The following is a 16,283-nucleotide window of genomic DNA, read 5'->3' as shown; positions in this document are numbered from 1 at the left end:
GTGGGTTGGTAAGGAAAGTTAAGAGATTAATGCAAGTTGCTGACCGTCCCGAACGATGTCCCATAGTAGTACCAAGTGGATGTAGACGCCACCGTTTGAACGGTTCCACCCAAAAACTCTATTGCATTTGATACTGCCCAACATTGGAGAACCATTCAACGGCCAACCACACTAATGCAAGTTGCTTACTCCGCTAACTCTATATGGTTAGTTTCTAATGTTTTCCATGTTTTTCGTTTTATTTATTTATTTATCTTTCTCAAGTCCGTCGACCACCTCGTCAAGAACGTGCGGTGATATATGAAACAACTCAGCTCCAAGACACGCTGCTCTAAAGCGTATTCTTTGTAAAGGTGTTGGGGTTGGTCGCTGTCTATCAGTTGAGTTACCAGTCGCACTGCCTTGTAGCACCACTATAAAAAATAAGACCAAAACACAGGACGAACATAAAGGAAGACGAGGACGAATGACACGAACAATAGCAGACCATAAAGACATATGACCACATAACTAGGCCCAATACATAGATGGTACCGTCACACTACCTGTGAGTTTTCTGCTTCGGCTCGAAGAGTAATGGCCAGAAGGATAGGCCCTATCTCACGGATATGAGAAGCAAGCAACGTGTCGAAAGGGCCGAACTGGTGCATTGTCAGGAATGACAGGGGTGGCTTGGGAGGCTCTTGTCCACTTAATTTCTGGCCGGTAGATTCGTTACGTGCGGGCAGCGGGTTATTCAGGTATGCCAGATAGTCGTCGTTGTACTCAGCAACCGTGACATAAATCTCGTGTCTGTCCTGGGACACATGAAAGCGACTATGGCACCGTCAGCATCACAGCAATCCACGGGACTAACAGAACCTACACCTTCCGTCTCTCAGCCCAATCACCGTTGCTTTTGATCCAAGCGACCATCTGTGCAGACTCTTGAATTTGGATAGCGGCCTGCTTTGTGGATCGTGACACAGGCTTTACCTCAATCAGAACACTGGGCTTTCCACGGGAATCATCCAGATAGCCGTCTGTTCTTGCCTCGAACTGGGCGTCTTTGAATGCCGCAGTTAAGGCTATGCGATGCATCGTCCAGCTCGATGAAAGGTTGAAGCGCATCGTGAGCGCATTCAGAAAAACCACAAGGGCCGTATTCACAATTTGTTCATCCTTGCTAGGAGGATACAGAATATTCACCAGTTCCTTGGGAGCCGGACTTATTGGCTGAAAGGGGGTAGATTCCAAAGGGGTCAGCTCATCTTCAAGGGCTAAGTCATCATCATCACGAGCCCCTTGAACGACAGGTGTATCGTACAAGGTCTTGGGCCTCTTTGAAGGCGTCGCCAGGTAGAGATTGGCTAGCTGCGATTCTAATTGGCGGGTGCGAGTACGGCGAACTATCGGTGTGGCCAACTGTTCAGCAGTCGCTAGGCTTTTGGTCTTTTCTACCTCGAGCTGGTACAGTCGAGCGATGGAAAAATCACCTTCTGGTATCACACCTGGCGCGAAGTCGTCGCAGAAGGCCCTCCAGGAGCGATGCCCAGCCAGCATCTCGTCAGCACGGCTAATCCAGTCGGCCATTCCAAACATGGATTTTATCTGCAGTTGATTTGTTTCATACGTCTTCCATAAAACTCGTAGGAGTAAGAACTGATCATACCCCATTTGCGAGGCTGAAGCAAACTCCGCTCCATGCACCGTCTTGTCCGTGAGATTGCGTAGACCTATAGCGTTCTGCCACTCCCGGTTGGTTGCGGGCAACTTGAGCCCGTTCATGACAGAGTTTGAGGAACGATTTGGCTAGAGGGATCGAAATATTTCGCTGTGCGGCATTTGAAGATTTATATAATGCTCCAGTCTGCGGTAAAAGCCAGTTCTTACATTCACCTTTGATGCTGAATTACTACTTTCCGGTCTTCCATGGGAATATTTTAGAAAGGAAACGCTCTACCTTGGAGTGGCTTTAAAAATAGCACAATATTCACGCCAACCCGACGCCATCACCATGCACGTATGTCAACTCCAGCAATCACACAAGGGCGTCTACAGGCCATTCAACGCACGGGACGTTCAGTCTACCTTGGTCGGCGGTTGCAGCTACAAATTGAGTCTACCAGAGCCAATCACTAGATATATGCGACAACGCGACCGTCCAGGGTGCGAGAAACCATCGTGTCATGTAGGGTACGGAATCGGGACGGCGCGAGATGAATGCCTGAGCGTTGTGGCTCCGTGCGTCACGCGAACCGCCAGTCTTTTAATTGGCCGTCGCCCAGCAACGGATCAACCAAATATTAGTTTAAGAACAACAGCCTTCCGTCCTTCACTCCCATCGTCAAAGTTGGACTCCACAACAGTAACCGACATGGACACCGAACCTTCAATGCGCCTTGAACGGCGTAAAAGATTATTGCAGTTAGAACGGACCATTGAACAGCTCCAAGTTCCAGAAATCGATCTCTCTAAATTGCGTCAGTTCAGCATTGCTGTCCAACCGATGACGCTCACTGGAAACTCGGATTCACGGCCATCTTTCTTTGCTCGGTCGCGGTTACTTCCTGAACCCGATGATGAGCTACTCGAAAAGGAGTACCCGACGTATCCCCATCAGACCGATCCATCGTACAAAGAGCTCGAACCTTTCCTGATCCCCTCCTATCGCGCGATGGGCTTCTGCGACTACCTGACATCTTGGATGTTGGACGAAACCTGTGGCAGAATGCCAGGTCCATGGTCTTCAAAATGGTAAACCACTTTGCGGCATTCGCTATGTGGTACCCTTTACGGCTAACCGAGGCGCACAGTGTCGGAGATTATACCACCTACAAGAGTCTCTTTCAGCACCACGAACCTGCATTTGGAGCGCTGTATATGACCGACCTTGGCGGCCCGGATTATCCCCATACGAAGGCAATCGTCTACAACAACGTGAATACAACCGATCAAGCAATACTGCGAGGGGAATTGCTGTTAATTTTACGCTTGATGATTGGACAACTCAGAAAACGACGTTTCATCCGACATATGGTAGCACCGGTAAGTTCGCTATGCTCTCCGCGCCCATGGCCTAGCAACTAATCCATCGCGCAACTCGTGCAGGTCCTTCTTTTCTCGATCGTTGGACCACAACATGCGCGCATAATCGAAGCCATCTTTGATGGTTCCAATCTTATTTTGCGAGCAACCAAGATCTTTGACCTTCGCTACAAGAACGTTCAGGGCTTGAAAGATTTTGCGGAGTATTATCTGGGACCCCCGATCGGCGATACGGTCAAGACATGATTCCGGTTTTTTTTTCAATTCACCTTTTTAGATGGGTCCTGGCGTTGGTTGGTCGGCTTATGATGGAATGGATAATATCTTGCTTTGGGGTAGGGCGGTGTGGCGTGAATATTTAGCAGGTCATGGGTCACGACTACATACGAATAATGACTTTTAATCAACCGTGAATTTCTTCACAACTTTAGCACTAGTACATTGGTATAATACTAATTGTAGGGTGCTAGACACATTCACACATTTGCACTGCCGTAGCATGTTGTTGGGCCATTTCTTCATCTCCCAGGGCCTTTGTTTCACCCAGCCATTATGGAACCTTGGGACGTTTCGTATGACTTTGTCTACACCAAAACCATCATTCTATTTCTAGATAAGAGCTAATTTGGAAAGACATGGTTCGGACTTTTTTTGGTTGACGATATTTCTGCACGATTTTAACATCACCTTTGTTATCTGCTGATATATATTTCAGATGATGCAGGAACACACAGAAAGATTTTAAGTTGCAGGAATGTCTACTGACACCACCAGCAATTGTCCAGATTCCATAATGAGGACTTGAATCCTTAATTGATATCTCGTTTTACTCTCTATAGGATTGATTTGTCTTGGGTTGTACTTTGTGGGGGTCGATCGACCCAAGGCCCACCTACTCTGGACTAGACCGATTAAATAGTAACATGTGGGGCGACTACGCCGTTGATCAGCCATGATAAACCGGTCTAGACTAGATGCATTTAGCTGGCGTTAATGACTATTTCAGACTTAGGAAATCATAAATCAAGGACTGGGGTTGAAGGGAAGTGTACTAGTAGTGTCCTGAGATTGTTGTTTTCTCTTCGCTGGAGTTAAGCGGAGATAAATACAAATGCGCGCACCATCGGGAGCGCGCGATCGGTATACCGAGAAGCTCAATTGGACTGCCGACGGTCGCGATTGCGTAAAGTTGGACATTCTACATGCGTGGCGACATCAAGAGAAGTATAAGAATTTTTTTTTAAAAAAAAAAAATAATATCCCTGCCTGTGAAAGTGAGATCAATCGAAGTTGTATACTTCTTAACCTGAACTCACTCGGTCAGCTACAAGACAACTGCAGAACAAAGATCCCCATCCTACAACCATAACATTTGGTGGCCTGACCACGAACTGTTTTCTTTCCGGCCGTCAGACTACTTCATCAAACTTATCCGAACCAAACAGCGGATCTAGTGGCACTGAGAAATCCAGATAATCCGTAGTCAGAGCGTGCCGGGAATGATCGTGTTGTGTCGGCTCCCCAGGTATCGCAGGTTGACCGGCTCGGCGAGGTCGAAGCTTTGAATAATCCAGTCAATGTCATAAGGTGGAAATTTATATTGTACATCATGGTCCAAGGGGAGTGGTTGGTGTTGGCCCTGAGAGTGTCCTGCGTGGTGGCCGACATGATATCTTGCGTCTCGCATGCCGTCCCCTTGATAGGCCATAGGTGCAATCATTTCATTCGGACTGGAGACTGCGATGCTTGAATCGTCAATATCGATGTTAATCACCTTAAATGAGTTTAATATAACCCCCAGGGCACGCTTCGGTCCTAGATATAGCTTTTGATGCTCTTTCAAGACAGTCGTGGGCATGGGAGCCTGCAGGGCTATGTGCAGCTATGCGAACGTCAATAGTGGCGCTGACGTACGTAGCGTAGGATATACTGTACGGGGCCAGTTGAGACCCGATGAATGTGAACGTGTCGGGGTATTCATCAGAAAGCTTCTGAAAAGTGTTGCCATTAGCTGCTACTGCGGCCCATGATCTGGCCAGAGCCGCCGGTGGGATAGCTTCTATTTGAGCTTGCAGAGCTCTGACTTCATCGTGGAGCTTCTCATTTTGATCACGGTGAACGTTCTGGTCGTGCTTGACCTCTTCAATCTCGGCCTTGGTAGATTCGATTCGCAAAAGATAGAAGCTAGGATGACCTCAGTTTCATCTGGGAGAAACATCTCGCGTCCAAAACCCCCAGCCTTCCCGATTGTCTTGCACTCCCTCTCCAATTAGCTGGTTGATACCTTCAACGCCTTCAGCCTTTTCAAACATCACCTGATTAATCTCTTCGCCAGGCTTTCCATCAATGCCGTTTGTAAATACGGCGGGCCAAAGCACCCCAACTCCGTCGCCAACTAGGATAATCTCATATTTCCGAAATCCTTCTGCAGTGAACGTTCGCTCCAGCTCTTCAATAGTTTGATCTTCGATATCCGGTCGCAAGAAGATGATAGCACATCCACCACCTCCAGCACCGGTGAGTTTTGTCTAACCGATATTGGCATAATCGACGAGCTCGCGAATACGCCCTAGACGGGGATGAGAGACTCCTAACGAAACCCATCAACCATACCAATCAAGGCTCCCAGATGTCCTAGAGCATCAGCGGCACCACTACCATGGAGCTCAGCCGATGAAATCAGTGCTAGTGCCGAAGTTGCAATTTTGCCAATTCCGTCCAAGATCAGGTCTGTTATTTCAGGCTAATTGGTTTTCAGTGTTTTCACCTTGTCCACCTGTATAGCGGTGGAGCGCGGTTGTTGAGTATCGACGAGAAGGAGAGGTAGTCTCGGGAACTTGGTGAGACGGATGACGGACGACTGTCCAGAAGCGTTTCTTTGGAACATCACAACCTTTCCACTCGCCGAGACCGTAGTATCAACCCCACTAGGGTCTCCATGTATACAAAGCTCGCCCACGAATGCCCAGCGGTTAATATGCTTAATCTACATCTCTGCTTCCTCAAGAGGCTGACCCGGTTGGGGTCCAGCAAGGGCGCGTATCTGCAGGAGCAGCGCTGTGCTCAAGCGGACGCAAACACTGACACTGCTGCCTAGACATGTGCCAATAGGAATGGTCGATCGAAGAGTGTAGATGAATCCAGGGCTTTCCACGGGGCCTAGGGAGAGGCAGAGGTAGAGGTAGAGGAAGGCGGTTGCAGATTTGATGTGGATTTTGCGCTCCTGCTCTGGAAGATGCTTCGACACAGCCTCTGCATGTGGCAGGATGGCTTTGAGGAACTGAGCGTCGAGGTAGTTGACATCAGAGTAATAGAACCTTTTCTTGCAAGGGTGGTGGAAGACATTCCATGGCAGAGCGTCGGTTTCCCACGTATGATTTAAGCCAATCTCCCTGAAATTCAGCTGGACGGCACGTCAAGACTGGTGAGGGTCGTGACGAGGAGACAGGATCGGAGAGAGATAGCGGCGGCAATAGCGGGCTGAGCATACACTGCGGCATGTTCACCGAAGACGATGGCTTTTCCGGGTGCGGACACCATGAATGTGGGGGCGATGGGTCATGAGCATTTTCTCTCCATGTGGACTGGACTGAAGAACCTGTCGATGGGGTTTTGCTAGTTGGTCTGTTGATGAGTGTTGCTATCCAAGTGGCAGGAAGATATGTATTCGTTCACGGAGCCAGTAAGCGGCTTGGCCATGTACGCCGCCCTGAGACCCTCCTTGCTTTCTCATAGCGTTTCACCAACCCGTATCGTCCATAGGCAGACATATCCTTGCTACTACTTGCTACCAATACGCGTAATAGTACCATAGACCGTTCTCTATACTGCGGTCACACGAGGTTTTGGGGCCTACCTTAGTTACAGGATGATTCTACGTGACCACTCATGGACTAACCACCGTTCTCGAATGGTAAACTGGATGTATATACTCTTTGAAGATCAAGACAATATTCGTTGCGCTCTGCAACTGCTGTTAAACTTCGATAGAAGTCAAATCAACCAGGGAACAATTCACTATGTATGGCCTAGGAATACTGATTCCCGCTGTGAAAGATTAACATTGGCTGTCTTCACACCCTGGATAAACAACACTTCACCCCTCCTAGATAATCTCTCAGTGATACTGTACGTAATTGTTCACTTAACTATACTTGTCTTTTCCGGCGTACTTGCTCTTTTCTCCGCCATTATTATCACCATCATATCTCTCCAACCCCCAGGAAATCCATCCTACAACCCAAGAACCCCAAACCTCGTCTACCCGCGTGCTGCGTAGCAGTGCAAAGAATTGGCCATCTATCACCCCACAGCAGCATTTTTCTTCCCTAAAGAGCGAAATCCTTGCGACTACCTGGCCCTAACGCCTCATACGAGACTAACTTCCCCGTGAAGTGGGCATTCTACTCGCCAGGAGTCCCTCAGAGGATGGGCAAGTAGAGGCGACGCGTGTCTAAATAAACTATGATCTATTTAGTGCGAGCTTGGAGGTAAACATGTCTTCAGACAGCCACCAGGTGTCAATAAATTGGGCGGCCAACGAGTTGACTGTAGCCCGTATCGACGGGTTATGGACAATCCCGGAACTTGCCACTATTACATTTACAGGAACCCCCGGTAAGAAAATTGATATTCTCTATGACTGATCTCTGCTTACTTTTAATATAGTTTCCCCCCGTACCAGAAGGTGTACAAAGAGCCTGATCATGCTTTTATCCAGGGGCTACTAAAAGCTCGAAATATGCCTACTGCTATTGTAGAAGCAGGATACACGGAATCTTGGCCATGTCTGATGCTAGACCGATAGCCATGGCTCGATTTAATGCCGACTGTCAATGTCGTCCCGTTGCCTACATGGAATAGGCGCGCACACAACACGATGGCAGGTTATTTGGAGATCTTGCGGCGTGATAAATCTTCGATCCATGTCATGAGTAATAGTTACTACAAATCGTTATAATGGTGAAAGCATTCGCAATGTCCTCTCTCTATTCCAGAGTGGAAGCACCATGGCAGTCTCACCCTCTTAACTTGCTATGACAGGCGTTTATCCTCCCGTGACCTACGTTAGCTTTCAAGACTTGAAAGCACGCGTTATGTCGACAGCTGATGCCCTATCGCGACGTGACGTGAACCAACACATCTGTCTAAAACATGTTGTGCAGCGGGAATTTGAATCGATCGAGCAAAACCGTGATAATACCGGAAATACTGTTCGATTCACGTACTTTCCTGACATCGAAACGCTGATTGTGAAGGTCCCCTCAAAGCAACAAGAAAAGCCCACGCGACGATAGGCGGCCGCCTTATACGCAAAGTCGCTAGAATGGGTGTAGGGGATCTTGAATTCCAGGCACTGGGGGCTACCACGTGCACCGGGCCAACTGCCAGCAGTAAGGAGGGCGACTCGAGTTGGATCAACGACTTGGTAAGGCCCGGCGGTTGGCCATTGCTGGTCGTTGCAGCGGGCATGTCTGAATCGATGCCCCGCCTTCGGTGCGACGCGTCATGGTGGATCTCGAACTCGAATGGTGAGGTTCAGATGGTATTGATCATTGCGGTCTCGAGGAACCCGAAGAAGGTAGAAATCGAAAAGTACGTGCCCATGCAGTTTCCGCAGACTCAGGCGCAACCTGGCCCGGTATACCAGGCGCACAAAGTGTGGACCACCATGATTGACCAGCAGGCGAATCCTCCAACAGTTCTGGGCGCTCCTCTGCGACTCGAGTTCGATAAAGTCATTGGCCGCCCTGCGATTCCCCCAATGGAACACAAAATCGTATTTACAACCGCAGAACTCTAGGAATGGTCTAGATACGTGTTTATTTAGTCTTGGAGCTATGGATTTCAGGGGAACAGTGTATGGCGTAATGTCTTTGTATTGTGCACTTACGTGCCCTGTCGATGCTGTCACTCGTTACCAATCCATATCCAATTAGCTCTACATTAATACCATACAAGCTAAATTTCTCAATGTGAGCATGTGCATATTTTAATTTGTACCCAGTTGCCTACATTGTTGTACCGTGGGTATATACACTGCCCTCTGAATGTTTGCCTACCCGGCTAGAAGCACCATTCTTGCTCAGATACTATCGTTAACAATCACTATAACAAGCCGAGAGCTCTCTCATACTGCTTCCACTTCATCCCAACGGGCTGAATAAGTGTGTAACTGCGCGAGGTCTCATTCATACTTTGGACCCCGTTGATCAAATAGAGCGGAGTCATCTCGCCATCATCGCTGAAAAAGATCTTTGGCCTCTCACGGCGCTTCAGGGTCTCAACCGACCCGTCAGTATACGTGACAGTAGAGTTAAAAGCCTCCTGCAACTTGAAATACCAAGGCCCAGTCAGATTGCGGGCGTACATATGAGCACCGACTCGCGGCCATTTCTGCCCATCGTGTTCAACAATATCGATCATCCAGTGCGTCAAGGTATGCCAGTTCCCCCGCTTGTCGCGCCAGAAGAACGGGTCTTCGGTCCACGTGGGGCTATATCTGGTCGTGTTCCATTTCTGCGTGTACAACAACTTGTATTCGCCGTCCCATCTGTCGGCGACGAAAATGGCATTTCCTTCCACTCCCATCATAACCTGGCTGGTTGGGTCTTCGGGTGACCAAAGTGGCCACGGAGCAGGGTTGGTCGATTGTGGCTCTTCAGAGTTTAGAATCATTTCAAACGGCGTCCAAGGCCCTCGAATGCTATCAGAACTGGAGACGGAGATATTGTTCGGCCACTTTGTGTACGAGATGCTTTGGCATTTCTCCGGCTTCGGGGCATCCACGCCGATGGTATACATGAGATACTTATTGTCCGCTGGACTAAAGAAAACATAAGGGTTATGGCGAAAGGCTGGAGCCACCGTGTCGGCGAAATGGTAGGGACCCTGCGGTCCATTGCGTGACTCTGCCCTCATTATAAAAGACTGTGGCCTCCAACCACTGAGACCACAGCCGTAGCTGAATTGAGAAGCAAATAGATGGAACAGGGTAGGGTCGACTGGGTCCTGGAAAATCTGCCCTCCCCAGGAGGAGTTGCCGTACTTGCCGTAGTAGCTCGGGTCGGTAACATTCGTGTAGTTGTAACCTGTGTACCTGGTAGCCGGAGCAAGATCCAGCCTACCGCAATCTTCGCCGAACCAGCCGGGGTCACATTTGCATGTTTTACTTAGGATACCTCGTCCATTATTGCTCTTGGGACCATCACTGCTCCTAATACAGACACCATTGAGGCTGCAATCTTCGTCTGTCGCACAGGCGCTCGCGAGCTGGAGGACAGCTAGCCCTATGTATGCAATATCTAAAACGCGCATTGAGAAGTCTGATACCGCTTGGTCGATAGCTGTAGTTTGCAAAATAAGAACGGGCTTGTCCAATCCTTCATAGTATAGCTAATACTTATTCATTTAGTCTTAACCGCGGCGTTGAGTTGCTTTAGGATGAGAAACCCCGCTTTGCCGTCTTCTCGGGATAGAAGACACCGACGGAAAAATTGTGATCCTACACGTTTCATGCTGCATTTACATGTACATGCTCCTGGCAGACGCCTGCATTTATCATTAGTACCTTTCCTTGGGAACAGATACTTCAAGGTCCAATGTAGTCAAAGCTTTCGTTCTAGATATTCCTATAAATATGCGATATTGGCCGACCTTAGCTCGCTTGCACTACGATGAACACAATGTTTCATGTTAGTAGACGCCTCTATGATTGAATATATAGTACATCGCCGGTGAAAGGAACAATAATCGGGCTTCTTGTTCACTACCTTCTCCGTTCCCAGAGCCGGTCGGATCGTCCGTACGATGCAGTTCTCAAATAGGCGCTTATCAGGTGTGATCCCTCCAATAGACACCTAGTCCAGTTCACCACCTAGTTAGTCGGAAGTTTAGTATGAAAGTAGAACCTCCGTTACTACAATGATGGCAAGTAGTCAGTCAAACAGGAAGGTAGGTCTACCCAAGGAATTTCCCCGTGAACAAAACATGCCATCATGATCGTGATAAGGGGACCTTGCTCAGCTTCCGTACTTAATGAGGGCAGCACCAGGGTAGACTTTCTTGTCTCTCGCAGTGTGATACACCAATGCGATCATTTTTCTGATAATGCCAATATCATCGGTGTCAAATTCTAATAAATGTAGTATTTACATATACCGCAGTCTCCATCGTAGTTAATCCCACTTCTATGTTCCCATGTCGATGCCTAATTATAGTTGGTGCTCAGTGCGAATTCCCGGGCAGCATTGAGATCAGCAGAAGCCTTATCCAGTTTCGCCTGCATTCTTTGCACGCAATCCGGACCCAGTGGCAATCTCAGAACTTTCCCCTTAAGCCCACCAGCGGCCCCCTCGCCAGTGACAACCTCAAAAATCCTAGCGACCGCCTTCTCCGGATCTCCCTTTTGTTTGCCCTGTGCTGACTCGAAATTACCCAGCATTATGTCCACCGGCCCACCTTTATAGGGCTCGCTAAGGCCACGCTCGTTCCTTTGAACCGCCGACAGGAAATTCGTACGGAAAGCGCCAGGTTCAACCACCAGAACTGAGATATTGAAGGGCGCAAGCTCACGACTCAATGATTCAGATAGACCTTCCAGCGCAAATTTACTAGCAGAATACAGTCCACATGAAGGCAAAGCATCTTGACCAGCGATGCTACTAATGTTCACGATCGTTCCGCTGCGGTTTCCGCGCATACCGGGCAGCACGGCACGGATTACTCGGAGAGGTCCGAAGAAGTTGGTCTCCATCTGGAGGGCGCTCTCTTTGTCGCTGTACCGCAATATCAGTCACTGTTGGCTTTTATGAGAGGAGCAGCAACTTACTTCAGGTCCTCCACGGCGCCTAATAACGAGTACCCCGCATTGTTTACTAATACATCGATTTTGCCGTAAAAGCTCTCGGCCTGTTTGACTGCCTCGGGAATGGCATCGGCTTTCGTGACGTCTAATTCCACGATCTTTCCACCCTTATCCTGGAAGGCCTGGACGGCATCTGCGGACTTTGATGCGTTGCGAACAGTTCCGATTACATGATGTCCGGCTGTTAATGCGTACAGCGAAAGGGATAGACCAAGTCCTGACGAGGCTCCGGTAATGAACCAAACTAGCGGTGCCATTGCTAGGAGGATATCTTGTGTTAGAAAGTATCAGGATATAAATGTGGCCGGTAATAGTCCAAATAGTTGTGGGGGACAAGCGTCCTTTAAATAAGAACGGGGCGTAGAGATCCGGAGATAACGGATCTTAGTGGGCCAAATGGCGTTCCATCTTCATGCATTCATTGATTAGTAGCTAGCTCAAGTACTATATAACTGAGCTACGGCCAAAGGAGCCGAATGCCAAACCAATCAGGGACCTTCAGCCGGAACGCCCTGCCACCAACGGAGAATGGCGGCTTTACATCGGGGTTAAGGATGTCCCGATTATGACCGAGCGCAAGATATCTTTTCTCACGTAAGAAGAGAAGGGGGATTCATTCTCAGTCCATTACTCATATTCGCCAGGGCTAAATCCCGGGGGAGGTCATGTGACATCTCGATATAAAATAAGTTTCCCTCCAGCTCTCGTAAGTAGAGTACTAGATTACCCCCTATTGCATTTTGGCTAAGCAGTGAAGTCACTTTGGTTTGTCCAAAGGTTATGCTTTGTCACTTTGGTGAGCGTGAACCACGTTCCTTAGGGTTTGCTTGGACAAGCCCTCGTCTTGCCATAGAAGATGACGAACGAGTTAGGGTTGAGTCAAGATTCTTCGAGGGTGCCACCTGATCTGCATCCAGAGACAAGATCGTAATAACGGCTCATGAGAAAATTATCTGCTGATCACCGACGTGGCGAAGTCGATGTGGCGCAGTAGCAATACCTCCAAAGGCGCCATGACTTCGCCCTCTAAAGCCAAGATTCTACAATGGAGAGTGCTCGACATTTCGCAGTATATGCCTCCGATCGTTATTTGCCCAGTGCAGATCAGTACCCGCTACTTGTTCGTTGAGCCGCGAGTGGCCCATCACAGTGATGGGAATACGAGGAGCCGAGAAATCGGGCACGGTACCCACCGCTTGTGTACAGAGTGAAATAATATAAGACAGAGACGATGTCAGCGAAGTCTGTCAAAGGCATTGTTCCAGTGCTTCGCCGAGCCTGTCCATCATGATGGTACTTAAAAAAACACTTCTTTTATTGTCTATCCTGTCAGCGGGGCCCGTGGCGGCGTCCAAATACGATATCAGGCTGGACACGACGGCGACAAACCTCGGCCCGCTCACCACACGCTTTACTCCTCCAGCTTCTTGTTCCGATATTCGCACAAGAGATTTCTATGGCTACTACCCTAAGCTCGAAATGGGCTGTGAAGGACCGGGAGGAAATGAATGTTGCCCCCCAAATTGGCGAGATGATGTTTATTACAGCCCTGGGATGTGCCCGGCGGGATACCAGACTTGTACATTGCCAACCTCCAAACAGCGCATTGAGACGACTGCCATGTGCTGTCCGGAGTAAGTTCACAACGTGCATCCGTTTAATGCATCTCCAGAGTGCTCATGTACTATAGCAATTTTGCCTGCAATGGCCAAGGCAGCTGCACTCGCCCCTTAAACACGAGGATCGCCCTTACCATGACTGGCGCTACACACACCACCACTCGAACCGCATACGCCATAACGGCAACCCCGATACAAATCCGCTTTAAAGCTGCCGAATCGACGATCGTCCCAATCCCGACGGCATCTTTACGGCTTCCCAGGGGATATCTGTACAAGCGCGAGAAAATTGGTGTCGGTATTGGAGTTTCGGCCGCCGTTATTGGAATCGCGATTGGTGTATACTTCTGCTGCTGCTCCGGCAGAAAACAGAGAATGGCCAGGGTACCAACAATTCCACCGGAGAATTATTCTACCACCGATACTCCTGATGTTCCTCCGCCAGCTTATCCGGGACGGATGATGATTTGGGCATAGGGTCGTCAGTTCCAGGTAGCGGCCCTGAGAGCTGGTCAAACGGGGGACGAAAGTAGTAGCTCACTGATACCCAACTTGAACTCTGATGCACATACCATTTGTTTCTAAAGTAAATCTCATCAAGTAGTAGCCCATCAGTTGAAAAACGTATGAAACAGCCAGCACTGGGACCACCACAACTCCACCAGTGCCTCTTGGCAATCTCGTATTCTGGCCATTCCTGGCTTCGATAGGCTAAGATCGCCAACGATGTAACAAATAGACTTGGAATTTCTCCATTCGCTTGCCTTCTAGTACTTCGCTTGGGCCCTTGTGATTGAAACAGTATTATATATTGATGAAGGGTCTCTTGGCGAACGCCCTTTATCTTTTCGCAAAGACTCCACAGACATAATACAGTGTACGTATTGTTCTTCTTGGGATGCAATCAACTCAACGAAAACACTGGATGAAAGAAATAAGTTGTACTAGCAGGAATCGCATAGGTGGCGCCCATAGTTAGAGTATGGGGTGAAGAATACAGAGGGAGTCAACCGATGGGTACCGTTCTCCAACAGTTCTATGGCGAATCATTGGACAAAGCGGGCGGGAATGCATACAGGCCCTTCAAAGTTCATAGCCTATGAATTGTTTCAATATCACTCGCACAGATCGAAATCCTTCTCTTTGCCACATCTTAGCCTTGTCAATATCCACTCAGTCTGGGTTCAAGATACGCTGTAATCGGACAGTGTGTTTTGTATGTTGATACGAGCGCTCTGTCATTTTAGACTCGAATGTCGGACATACATTACAAGGTGTAAGAATGTCTGCAAGATAAATCTCCATAGAACATTTAATTCTGCCACACACGACACGGCGCAACCTTAGCTAACACTATACAATAAAGCCGGCTGTTTTTATCATCCAGCAAACAGAGATACGGATTAATCACATGTATCATCTGCATTTTGTATCGATTGAGTTTAGGATTTGTTGCAGCGCGGCAGGAGAGGCTGAAACGTTAACATGGGTCAGGCTGACTGCCACACGAGAGCATAGTCAGCCTTGCAGAGTATCTTTAGTCCTAGGGATGGTACGGTCAGACTCGGCGTCGTCACAGCGTCCCTGCAATACATCATCTCTTCACCTGATTAATGTCGCACGTAAAGGGAGTCTACATACACTCTTACTCGGTGTAAATATGATCTGGCTTCAGTTATTGTTGGAATTCCTGGCCCACGCTCAGACGGGGTATTTGTCTTCTACATAAACCCAATTCACATCTTACGCCAACTTCTATATGAGAGGAACATACAAGACACGACTGAGGGTTGAGGTAAGTGTAGGTGTGGCAGCACAGCATGGCCCCCTGGGATACGTCGGCTTCAATAACCCAAGATTTAGAACATGGGACAGTAGTGAAGAATGCTTGGGTCTGAAGCAGATCTTAGATATTCCGAAGGACGTGTAGAGTGCGGCAAGTTCCATGATCTTGAGCATGAAGCACTGAGGATGGAATACCAAATACAATAAGACATGCACCGATATCATTCAGTGTATAGGAGTCAGGGTAGCCGAATTGCCGGCTTCATTACCGTGAAGAATGTCGACTTCACAGGCACGAACTAAACTGAATTAGGTCGCTCCGCGGCATGTGACCCCCGCAGAGGCGGCCCTCGGAACCGAATGCCAGCCCTGGAGGATATGGTACTCCCCACTTGACACCATGGGCTTGCCACTTTAAACTTGGGGTAGCTGCAGGTTCGACTGGAACCTAGGCCCTTATAGGCCCGGGGCTAGACTCCGGGTCAAGTCCATCCAATTCCATCGCCGAGCGAACACCTTAATTTTTTGGTTCTCGTCCGATAACCTGACGGTTCTCTGGGGGGGAAAGGCCCTTTAACCATAGTATCCTCTTGACGATTACGTCTCCATAAGTTTTGCCAGAAGAGAGGAACGAAAGGCGTACTTTTCAAGACATATAGACCATCGGGGCTTAGGAGCATTCAGGATTCGGCTGGTTCCTCAAACGAGACCGGTGCTAAATACCTCGACGAATTCCATGTCGCGATCGACGAGTCACAATTCAATGCGAAATGAATAGATATCAAAAAAATTCTTACAGTAACAAAGGGGGCATACGAGAAACAAATGGCAGATATGAGTTTGGTGGTTGATGGAACGATCGGTGGACGACTCCCGGAATTGGCGAGGCTTGGATAACAGACCCATGGGTCGAGAGTGCTGGAACTACGCTCTTGGGCGTACTCCGAAGTAAAGAATTCAGCAGCGAAATTTAATTTCACCAAATT

The 16,283-nt window shown here is 48.6% G+C and overlaps 7 protein-coding genes across 7 annotated transcripts; 3 read left to right on the top strand and 4 right to left on the bottom strand.

Annotated features, from left to right (window-relative positions):
• Nucleotides 1-536: 536 nt before the first annotated feature.
• Nucleotides 537-1,767, bottom strand: ANOM_001671 (uncharacterized protein; the record flags this gene model as incomplete). The annotated part of the gene is made up of 2 exons (XM_015546928.1): nt 537-816; nt 866-1,767. The coding sequence occupies 2 exons, from the start codon at nt 1,765-1,767 to the stop codon at nt 537-539; spliced, it is 1,182 nt and encodes a 393-aa protein (XP_015410867.1).
• A 589-nt stretch (nt 1,768-2,356) lies between these two features.
• Nucleotides 2,357-3,273, top strand: ANOM_001670 (uncharacterized protein; the record flags this gene model as incomplete). The annotated part of the gene is made up of 3 exons (XM_015546927.1): nt 2,357-2,736; nt 2,796-3,027; nt 3,091-3,273. The coding sequence occupies 3 exons, from the start codon at nt 2,357-2,359 to the stop codon at nt 3,271-3,273; spliced, it is 795 nt and encodes a 264-aa protein (XP_015410868.1).
• Nucleotides 3,274-4,510: 1,237 nt separating this feature from the next.
• Nucleotides 4,511-6,567, bottom strand: ANOM_001669 (mevalonate kinase; the record flags this gene model as incomplete). The annotated part of the gene is made up of 7 exons (XM_015546926.1): nt 4,511-4,899; nt 4,958-5,211; nt 5,260-5,555; nt 5,636-5,770; nt 5,795-5,954; nt 6,018-6,415; nt 6,466-6,567. The coding sequence occupies 7 exons, from the start codon at nt 6,565-6,567 to the stop codon at nt 4,511-4,513; spliced, it is 1,734 nt and encodes a 577-aa protein (XP_015410844.1).
• A 1,786-nt stretch (nt 6,568-8,353) lies between these two features.
• ANOM_001668 (uncharacterized protein) lies at nt 8,354-8,830 on the top strand (the record flags this gene model as incomplete). The annotated part of the gene is made up of 1 exon (XM_015546925.1): nt 8,354-8,830. The coding sequence occupies one exon, from the start codon at nt 8,354-8,356 to the stop codon at nt 8,828-8,830; it is 477 nt and encodes a 158-aa protein (XP_015410843.1).
• Nucleotides 8,831-9,135: 305 nt separating this feature from the next.
• Nucleotides 9,136-10,344, bottom strand: ANOM_001667 (uncharacterized protein; the record flags this gene model as incomplete). The annotated part of the gene is made up of 1 exon (XM_015546924.1): nt 9,136-10,344. One exon carries the CDS (start codon nt 10,342-10,344, stop codon nt 9,136-9,138), a length of 1,209 nt encoding a protein of 402 aa, XP_015410842.1.
• Nucleotides 10,345-11,236: 892 nt separating this feature from the next.
• ANOM_001666 (putative short chain oxidoreductase/dehydrogenase) lies at nt 11,237-12,150 on the bottom strand (the record flags this gene model as incomplete). Its single annotated transcript, XM_015546923.1, has 2 exons — nt 11,237-11,804; nt 11,858-12,150. 2 exons carry the CDS (start codon nt 12,148-12,150, stop codon nt 11,237-11,239), a joined length of 861 nt encoding a protein of 286 aa, XP_015410841.1.
• Nucleotides 12,151-13,180: 1,030 nt separating this feature from the next.
• ANOM_001665 (uncharacterized protein) lies at nt 13,181-13,989 on the top strand (the record flags this gene model as incomplete). Its single annotated transcript, XM_015546922.1, has 2 exons — nt 13,181-13,527; nt 13,584-13,989. The coding sequence occupies 2 exons, from the start codon at nt 13,181-13,183 to the stop codon at nt 13,987-13,989; spliced, it is 753 nt and encodes a 250-aa protein (XP_015410840.1).
• Nucleotides 13,990-16,283: the final 2,294 nt, after the last annotated feature.

Source organism: Aspergillus nomiae (assembly GCF_001204775.2).
Source record: "Aspergillus nomiae NRRL 13137 chromosome Unknown contig00022, whole genome shotgun sequence".
Taxonomy (NCBI): domain Eukaryota; kingdom Fungi; phylum Ascomycota; class Eurotiomycetes; order Eurotiales; family Aspergillaceae; genus Aspergillus; species Aspergillus nomiae.
The sequence above is the reverse complement of the archived record's forward strand: the minus strand, read 5'-3'. Positions and strand labels throughout refer to the sequence as shown.